Here is a 9,263-nt window from a genome sequence, read left to right as displayed (position 1 = left end):
AATATTAGCTCTTGTTGCCAGGTCTGAATGTTAAGTCAGTGTATGTTTGAGAGACCTTCAACTTATCAAGTATTCCAGGTCTCTGATTGTTTTGGAACCTCTTCTGATACCTGTGGACTTAGTTCAAGGCCAGTTTTTTTTTTTTTTTTTTTCTAATAAGATGAACAAATGGTTAATTGTTTGCTTTGGTCACTCAAGTGTAAGATCCTACCTTATATAAAAGTCTAGCTAGAGTCTCTGTTCGGTGACATCCTTACCTTTCTAATCAGAGAGTCGGATTAGAGTTTGCACTAGATTTGTAAAATGATGACCGTATCTTTGATCTGGGGGATTGTGGTAGCAGTGTGCTGTTGTTTGTGGCTTATTCTTGGAATGAGGAGAAGGTAAGGAAGGTTTTATCTTTAAATGGCATTTTAGTTCATTCATTTAATAGTCTTTTACCTTCATGGTTATATAATAAATTTGGTGTTATGCACTTATACTCATTAGCATTTTCTTCTGTAATTAAAAAACTTAAGCATTTTAAATTAAAATTTTTAAAGTGAGATCTTACATCTAACAAAAGATAGAATGACAGTGTTTCCCTTTTAGTTTTGACATACCCATGGTCATGCAAAAATGTACAAACTTGTTAAACATACCCGCCAAACTTTATAAGGTCTCTTTGCATGTGTATGTGTGTCTGTAAAGATGAAGTTTGGATTAGTAAGGATACGAATGGTAAGTGGGGTCTGCAGTGGGAAGGGTTTCTTTCTAACATGAGGATTAAAAAGATGCTCCGTTAGTTCTTGGGCATCGTACAGACTCAGCCTAGGTTTGGACAAGAGCACAGAGCCTGCATTGATTATTCTGTCACTTTCTTCTCAATGATAATCAACCATGTTACATTGGGAAACTGCTACATATATATACTATCACTTTTATTTGTGTGTCGTTTATAATTGGTTCAAGCATATGAGAAGTACCAATAGAGTCACATACATAGCCGTATTTCTTTACCTTCTGATTGGCTCAAAGAGTATTTGGGGGAGGGGTATGTAAGTATTCTGTTATATCAATCTCCAAAAGACGGAATTACCCAAAACATGTCTTCGGCTATGTAGATTGCTATGTGTTGTCCGTCTTTTACAAGTTTTCTGGTGTGTGTGCTTTAAGGTATTTTAATTCAGGCCTGATAATTTCTAGTTTTAGTGAACCTTACTGATCTTTGAACTACAATGAAAATAATTATTTTATGCTAAGTAATTCTGTCAAGAGGGATAGGAGTTTATGTTGGAAAATTAATGTTGATATTATTTAATAAAAACATTTAAAATAGCATGAAAGACTGTGTGGGGCCACCTGGGTGGCTCAGCTGGTGAAGCATCTGACTCTTGGTTTCAGCTCAGGTCGTGATTTTATGGTTGTGAGATTGAGCCCTGCATTGGGCTCTGTGCTGGGCACGGGGCCTGCTTGGGATTCTTTCTCTCTCTCCCTCTGCCCCACCCCTCACTTACACGCTCTATTAAAAAAAAAAAAAAAACTTTTGGGATGAGCACTGGGTGTTGTATGGAAACCAATTTGACAATAAATTTCATATATTAGGGGCGCCTGGGTGGCGCAGTCGGTTAAAGCGTCCGACTTCAGCCAGGTCACGATCTCACGGTCCGTGAGTTCGAGCCCCGTGTCAGGCTCTGGGCTGATGGCTCAGAGCCTGGAGCCTGTTTCCGATTCTGTGTCTCCCTCTCTCTCTGTCCCTCCCCCGTTCATGCTCTGTCTCTCTCTGTCCCAAAAAATAAAAAAATAAACGTTGAAAAAAAAATTAAAAAAAAAACATTTCATATATTAAAAAATAAAAGACTGTGTGTCAACTATACTTGAAAAAAGATGCAAAAAAAGAGCATGAGTGTTGAATCACTATTGATGATCCTGTCAACACTTACATAATTTCATCTTATAATAACCTAATTTTTTAAATGAGATTCTTATTGTCAAATATCACTATAGAATGATATCTTTAAGTTATGAAGATTCTGAACACTTCAATTTTGCCATCTTCTCTGCAATTCAGTATTCTATATCTTTAAGGGTAACAATAAAAGAAAACATTCTGAGATACGCAGGCCAATGATGCTTAGAAAAAATATAAACACTAGAATGTAGGTGGTTTCATCTGTACTGAGAGCAAGAATCTTGTTGGCCTTGTTGATTCTTTTATCCTCATCACTGGGAAAAATGACTATCATTTAGTAGACAATAAGTTTTGTGGAATGCATGCACGGATGGATGGATGGATGGATATAGCAATCATTTTCATGTTACTAAGTTAATACAACCCATTATTTTAGTAAAAGATGAGGGCCCCAGGGACCAAAAAAAACTATCTAGAACTGTAGAGAGCTTGGAAGCTGAAAGTCAGTAGTACAAGTTTAAAAACCAGGTGTAAATAAAAAACAATGTGTAATTTCTCATATCTATCATGTCTTTGTGTCTTACAGACAGATGGGTGAACCACCTCTGGAGAATGGGTTGATTCCGTACCTGGGATGTGCTCTGCAATTTGGGGCGAATCCTCTTGAGTTCCTGAGAGCAAGTCAAAAGAAACATGGTCCTGTTTTCACCTGCAGATTGATGGGAAACTATGTCCACTTTCTCACGAATCCCTTGTCATACCAGAAAGTGTTGTGCCATGGAAAATACTTGGATTGGAAAAAGTTCCACTTCACTACTTCTGCAAAGGTAACCCGTTTCCCGTGTGTATAGCATTCTGCTTGTGTGTCTTCTACTTCTGAACTTGTCAGTTTACTTAGCATTTTGATGTACTTAGACTTAAAAAATAGAGATGGTGAAGAGGGTTACCCTTACACGGAGATTCTTAGAAATATAATAGATCCAATTAGATATAACCTCTTGGTACTAATCATTTCAAAAGTCAAAATAGGTATAGATTTGTCATTTCTTAACTACCTAGACTGAGAGAAAAATGAAATATTTTGCTGAGCCACATGGCACTGTACCAGTTAGACAGCTACAAACTCACTCTTGTCAACTATGTCTACATGACTCCCAGAGCACATGGGGTGGGAACTTACCCCTGAACAACTGTTTTGCCACACTCTATGCCACACCAGTTGTTCAATTTTGTTAAGCAACTGATCAGATATTTTGGTATCGCTTAGCTATAATCTAAGAGGCTCCTTAAGAGAGAAAGGAGTTAGCCAATATTTAGTGAGTCTCTGCAAGGAAGTATTAGACACAGTCTCTGCTCTAAGCAGATTAAAGTCTGGTAAAGTACATCTACAAAAAAATATAGAAGAGAACTGATGACTAAGACAAATATAGATTAGCACCAAATTAACCTTCCATTAGATGCAATAGCATAAGAAAAGTAAGAAATAGGCAACTTGGGTGGGTTGAGGGATATTCCACCAAAGAACTGGAATTTCAACTTGGCTTTTCAGGAAGCCACGTATTTGAAAAGTTCTCTGTATGTGGAAAGGCCAATTTCCCTCCTTCCCTTTTTTTTTAACAAGTAGAAGATTATGAAAGCATCTCATCTGTTTTTCAGCCACTTTCTAGCACTGCATGAGGTTTAATCTCTTTTCTCACACATTTCATCTATTGTCAGGTATTTGGGCACAGAAGCATTGACCCAAGTGATGGAAATACCACTGAAAACATAAACAAAACTTTCATCAAAACCCTGCAGGGCGATGCCTTGAATTCCCTCACAGAAACCATGATGGAGAACCTCCAACTTGTCATGAGACGTCCACTGGTAGCTAAATCAAACACGCCTGCCTGGGTGACAGAAGGGATGTATTCCTTCTGCTACCGAGTGATGTTTGAAGCTGGGTATTTAACCCTCTTTGGCAAAGATCTTACAGGGCAAGATGCACAAAAAGCACTTATTCTAAATAACCTTGACCACTTCAAGCAGTTTGACAAAATCTTTCCGGCTCTGGTAGCAGGCCTCCCCATTCATGTGTTCAAGACCGCGCACCATGCTCGGGAAAAACTGGCAGAGGGCTTGCGACACGAGAACCTCGGAAAGAGAGACCACATCTCAGAACTGGTCAGGTTTCTGAACGATATGCTTTACACCTTAGATGACATGGAGAAGGCCAAGACACACCTCGCTGTCCTCTGGGCGTCACAAGCAAACACCATTCCGGCGACTTTCTGGAGCTTATTTCAAATGATTAGGTAACGAGCCACGTACCCGTTGGTTTCTTTATTTGAATAGAGCCAAGAAAATCTACTATTTTCACTTAAAAAAAAAAAAAGAGTCATCGTACTTTGTCATGCTGTCAATCAAGAGTGTGACATTTACGTTATAAGTGCTTAACAGGTATCAGCTCATCCAATCCGCATAAAAACATAAGCAAATGTGACTGGTAAATGCATCTTGTAGAAGCGGAGACCTTCCTAGGGGAAAAGAACACAATATGTAGGGTCAGTTCAGGCCACCTGGGCCCAGAGCCCTGGCTTTCAACCTCAAGCTGTTCCTCATGATGCCTCCTTAAGTTGATGAATTCTGTCTTCATAATCACAAAAATATATTTAAGTGCTTCTGACTTCTGGACAGTAAGAGGGCAGTACCTACGCCTTATTCATTTGTGCATCAATAGTTTGTTTTTTTCGCTCCCTTATGACTTCTTAGAGTTTATCTCACCGAATATGATAGCTGTGGATCAGTCATATTATTATTAATCCTTATTGATGGGATTTAGCTAGATTTTGCCTTTTAAGTGTATGTAACGAAAACACCGTATGTAATATACACTTTACATAACATGATTTTCTTCCCAAGTGTTTTTAGAAATTTGCCATTCAAATCATTTACTGAATTATCCCAGTTAAGTTGAGTGTTTCGTGTCACACGTATACAAAACTACGATTCTGTACCATTGGGAAAGCCAAATTTCCACTGATGGTTGACTATGCTATGCCTTTAATATAAAAAATATCTAGAAACAATTTCAGATATAAAACCCCATTACAAATCTGCCTCAGATGTTAAACGGCTTCCAAAGTTTTTACTTGAGAAAGCTCTATCCAGAATAAATGTATATATTTACCGTAAGGTTACAACATCAACGTAATATCATCAAGGTAATAGTAGCCATTTTATGATAGCCACGCATATACTTATGAGACTCAATTTACTGCAATCGTGTTCTATAGATCCCTTCCCATGGCATCTACTAAATGTCCATGCACTGAAATGAAGTGCCATTCATTTTACAAGTCAACACGCTAGAACAATAACTTATAACATGCACGGAAGAGCTATTGTTCTACCTGAAATCGCGGTATGGATTTTAAGAGTAAATTCAGATTTCCATTTGCACTCTATAATTGTTATCTTAGAGGCAATTTTCCTCCTCCATTGCTATGTGTGTGACTGATTTGGCCAGGTACTCCTTATTAGAATCATTTATTTATAGAAGTATGCCCCAAGTTTTACTTCTATGTCGCAAGGCCTCGTAAGGCAACGATTCTTGCGAATATCCAAGGACTTAAACACAAGTGCAAAACGGAGTAACAAGTAACTGCGAATGCCCCTTCCCCACCTTCTCTGGTGTCTTGGCCGCCTCCTTAAAAGAAGGGGAAAACTCCTATTTGTTGGCAGCTCCTTTGGTATAGACACGATTTATTTTCTGCACATCTTTTCTTTTCTCAACGTTTGATAGGAGCCCTGAAGCACTGAAAGCAGCCACTGAAGAAGTGAAAAAGACCCTAGAGAGTGCTGGCCAAAAAATCAGCTTTGAAGGCAGTCCTATTTGTCTGAATCAAAGGCAACTGAATGAGACACCAGTGCTAGGTACGTTTACTATGTTACATTTCATTGACTGTGCGCCACAAACGGTAATCGTCAACGTGCATTACGTACTTACTTTGTAAGCATGAAGCTAAGTATTTCATGTGTGTTGTCCTGTTTGAGCCTCACAGCAATCCTATGACTGGGGACTAGTTTCTATATAACCAGAGAGGAAATTGATATTTAAAGGTTAAGTTCTGAGCTGGGATAGAACGGTGGACCCAGAGACAGTGTTTACGTGGGACTCCTGACCCTACATTTCTCAACTGTGTCTCTGCCCTGCCCGACTCTTACCACTCATGTTACGATTACTGGGAGCATATTACCATTTTCATGGAACAGAGAGGAAAAAGTACCATCAAGAAACCACAATTAGCTGCATGGGGGGACTGATGGGATTGAAGGTTGTTTTACTTTTCTTATCTTTGCTTCTCCGTGTTTTACAGAAATACAAAAGTATTCTATGTGTGTAGTGATAAAGAGTTTTCTTCTTGTTTTTGTTCCTTTTCTCTTGAGGAAAGAAACCAGTGTATGCAATTAGGGGCAGCAGGCCTTAGTGGAGGTGACCATGAGGCAAGAAGCATAGATCCTATGTTGGGCTGTGCCCACCATGGATGACCCCCAGACATGTCGCTTCATTTTGGGGGGCCTTGCTTTTCTCATTCGTAAAATAAAGCTGCTAACACGCTATGATTTTATATACAATCATGTGATGAGCACCTAAAACACGAGAGTTAAGAGGACAGAGGCTAGAGGATCAGGCTGGACCTTCGCATGAGATCTTCATATTTTAGCTACTTTCAGGGTGGTTCTTTCTGCCCCTTTACATCATACAACATCAGAGTGTAGTGATGAAAATGGGTTCTTGGAAACACTCAACGGAAGCTGCGTTAAACATCTGGGAAAATGTTTCCATATAAAAAGGTTAGCAGTATATTCAATCTCAAAAGTAATTAACTTTGATTCACATGAAAGTGATTCACTGATTTTTCAGTTGTATTGGATGTCTAGTGTCAGATAGAAATAAGATGATTTTAGCTATAAAATTATGGAAGTCTAGTTCCCATTGGTGTCCAAGAAGATTATATCTTGATCAAATGATTATTTCAAACTCAGATTATCAGATTAAAAAGCACATTCAGACACAAGTGAATCACTGGTTATAGCACAGGGGCAACAGAATAAAGTTTGGGAAGGTTTTATCTGGCCGGCTGTCCCGAGTTTGTTCAACTTTGTGTAATAGGTTGCTATCAGTATTTCAGACTCCATATTATGAGGCCTTTGAATACATGACTTGTTCTCCCATTCATCCTTCTTTCCCTCCTTCTCCTTCTTGCTTCCTTTAACAATATTTAGATAGTATCATCAAGGAGTCTCTGAGGCTTTCCAGTGCCTCCCTGAACATCCGGACGGCTAAAGAGGATTTCACTTTGCACCTCCAGGACGGTTCCTATAACATCCGCAAAGATGACATCATAGCTCTTTATCCGCAGTTGATGCATTTAGATCCAGAAATCTACCCAGACCCTCTGGTAAGTGACTGTTAATCCCAGTTCGATACCCAGGGGAGGCCTACCCAGATGGAAATAAAGAGGAAATTTATCACTGCAGAATTGATTTAACCATTGAAACCATAGATGGGCATTGCCTCCTGAATTATGTCCAGTATTCATATATGTTGGAAAACCTGGAGGCTGGCCTGAATTTTAAAATTCCTGGTATTTGTCATCACATCATCTTTGCCTGATTTTGTTTGCCGTCATGATAAGAGAGTTGCTGGCTTCCTTTTTCCTTAACAAGTACTGCTCCCGAATCCAGGAAATTAGACGCTAATATATATATTGGCTCTTCTAGTTTCTAATCTGAACTTGTCCTTCTTGTCCTGCCTAATAGAGGAACTAGTCACCCAGGCAGGATGGAAGGTATTATAAAGCTTTTTCTGTTCCCATCGGTTCCTGTTAAACTATTCCCTATTACTTTCTGAGTCAAGGTGGGGAATTGGCGAAATTACCCAGATTGGATTAAAAACGAAAATGACTCGTTGGAGCCTCCAGGTCAAGCAAGAGACAGATTCCTTTAAAACTAGCTGATAGATTTATTTTCTTTGTATTTTTATTGCAGACTTTTAAATACGATCGATATCTTGATGAAAATGGGAAGACGAAGACCACCTTCTACAGCAACGGAATCAAGCTGAAGTATTACTACATGCCCTTTGGGTCAGGAGCGACCATATGTCCGGGAAGACTATTTGCTGTGCAGGAAATCAAACAGTTTTTGATTCTGATGCTTTCCTATTTTGAACTAGAGCTTGTGGACAGTCACGTTAAATGTCCCCCTCTGGACCAGTCCCGCGCAGGCTTGGGCGTTTTGCCGCCACTAAATGATATCGAGTTTAAGTATAAATTCAAACATTTGTGAACACACGGTTGGCAAAAGAGGACGAGAGATCACGTGACTGGCCTGCATCACACCATCACGTATCAGTCCCTCTGGACAGTCACATTTGGCCGTGGTGGCACTGATTCACAGGTCAAGGTGCTTGTAAATCTTAACATTTTGGTGACAGTTCCCAGATGCTATCGCAGACTGTGCTAGCGAAAAAAACTAGCTTCTAGAAGCACAATACTTTGTTTTCATTTGAGTAAGTCAGTGAATGTTCATAGAGCCAGGGACTGAAGTTCATTATTTTCAAAAAAAAAAAAAAAAAAGTCTTTCCTCTCCCCCACCCCCAGAATGAAGATATTCCGATTGGCAAATGGTTTTATTTTTTTTTTTTCCTAAGGAAATGATTTCATTTTTATAAAAACCACCCAACAATCATGTAGAAGGTACAGATTCACGTTTTAGTGAAACAACATGATGTTTTGAGTAGATATGGGATATCTGGTTGTTTTGTTTTTTGTTTTTTGGTTTTTTTTTTTAGAGTATAACCCTTTCATTGTCCAGCATCTGTGACAGATTCATGTCATTCTAAAGGATACAGGAAGTTTAGAGGACGATTAGCCCTTTTAAAGGAAAAGGAGGGGGTAGGCACACCCAGAAGTTAGCAAATATCTTAACACATGGTAAATGTGCTGCTCGTACAACCAAGCCCACACCTGACATGTTCCCACCATAGTCAAATGTAGATGCATATTATAAAGATATTTCAAATGGTTTTATCATGCTTCTTAATCAAAATAAAATGTTTTTTTTTTAGTGTTCCCTATAGTATTCAGGGCTTTTAAAATGATGACCTTGAGATCCTAAACACATTAGAGATGGTTTTAATATTCTCTATGGTTCAATGTACTTTTGCTGGAAACTAATGTCTACATCAGGTTTCAACTATTTTATCTATGTCTTCATCAGATTTCATGTGAATGAGAAGACTGTTTTCAGAGAAGGCAGTTTTTTCTGGTATTACTAAACATCCATCAATGAAGAGAATGTAGCTCTCATGTGATATCTTTTAAAA

General features: G+C 38.8%; 1 protein-coding gene across 1 annotated transcript; it reads left to right on the top strand.

The window, feature by feature from the left end:
• Positions 1-303: 303 nt before the first annotated feature.
• On the top strand, positions 304-8,498 carry LOC102949308 (cytochrome P450 7A1). Its single transcript, XM_007084816.3, has 6 exons — positions 304-383; positions 2,478-2,718; positions 3,608-4,185; positions 5,676-5,806; positions 7,160-7,335; positions 7,925-8,498. Exons 1-6 carry the CDS (start codon positions 304-306, stop codon positions 8,222-8,224), a joined length of 1,506 nt encoding a protein of 501 aa, XP_007084878.1. The 3' UTR covers positions 8,225-8,498.
• The last annotated feature ends 765 nt before the right edge of the window (positions 8,499-9,263 follow it).

This window comes from Panthera tigris, chromosome F2 (genome assembly GCF_018350195.1).
Source record: "Panthera tigris isolate Pti1 chromosome F2, P.tigris_Pti1_mat1.1, whole genome shotgun sequence".
NCBI lineage: Eukaryota > Metazoa > Chordata > Mammalia > Carnivora > Felidae > Panthera > Panthera tigris.
This window is presented reverse-complemented; position numbering and strand designations above follow the sequence as displayed.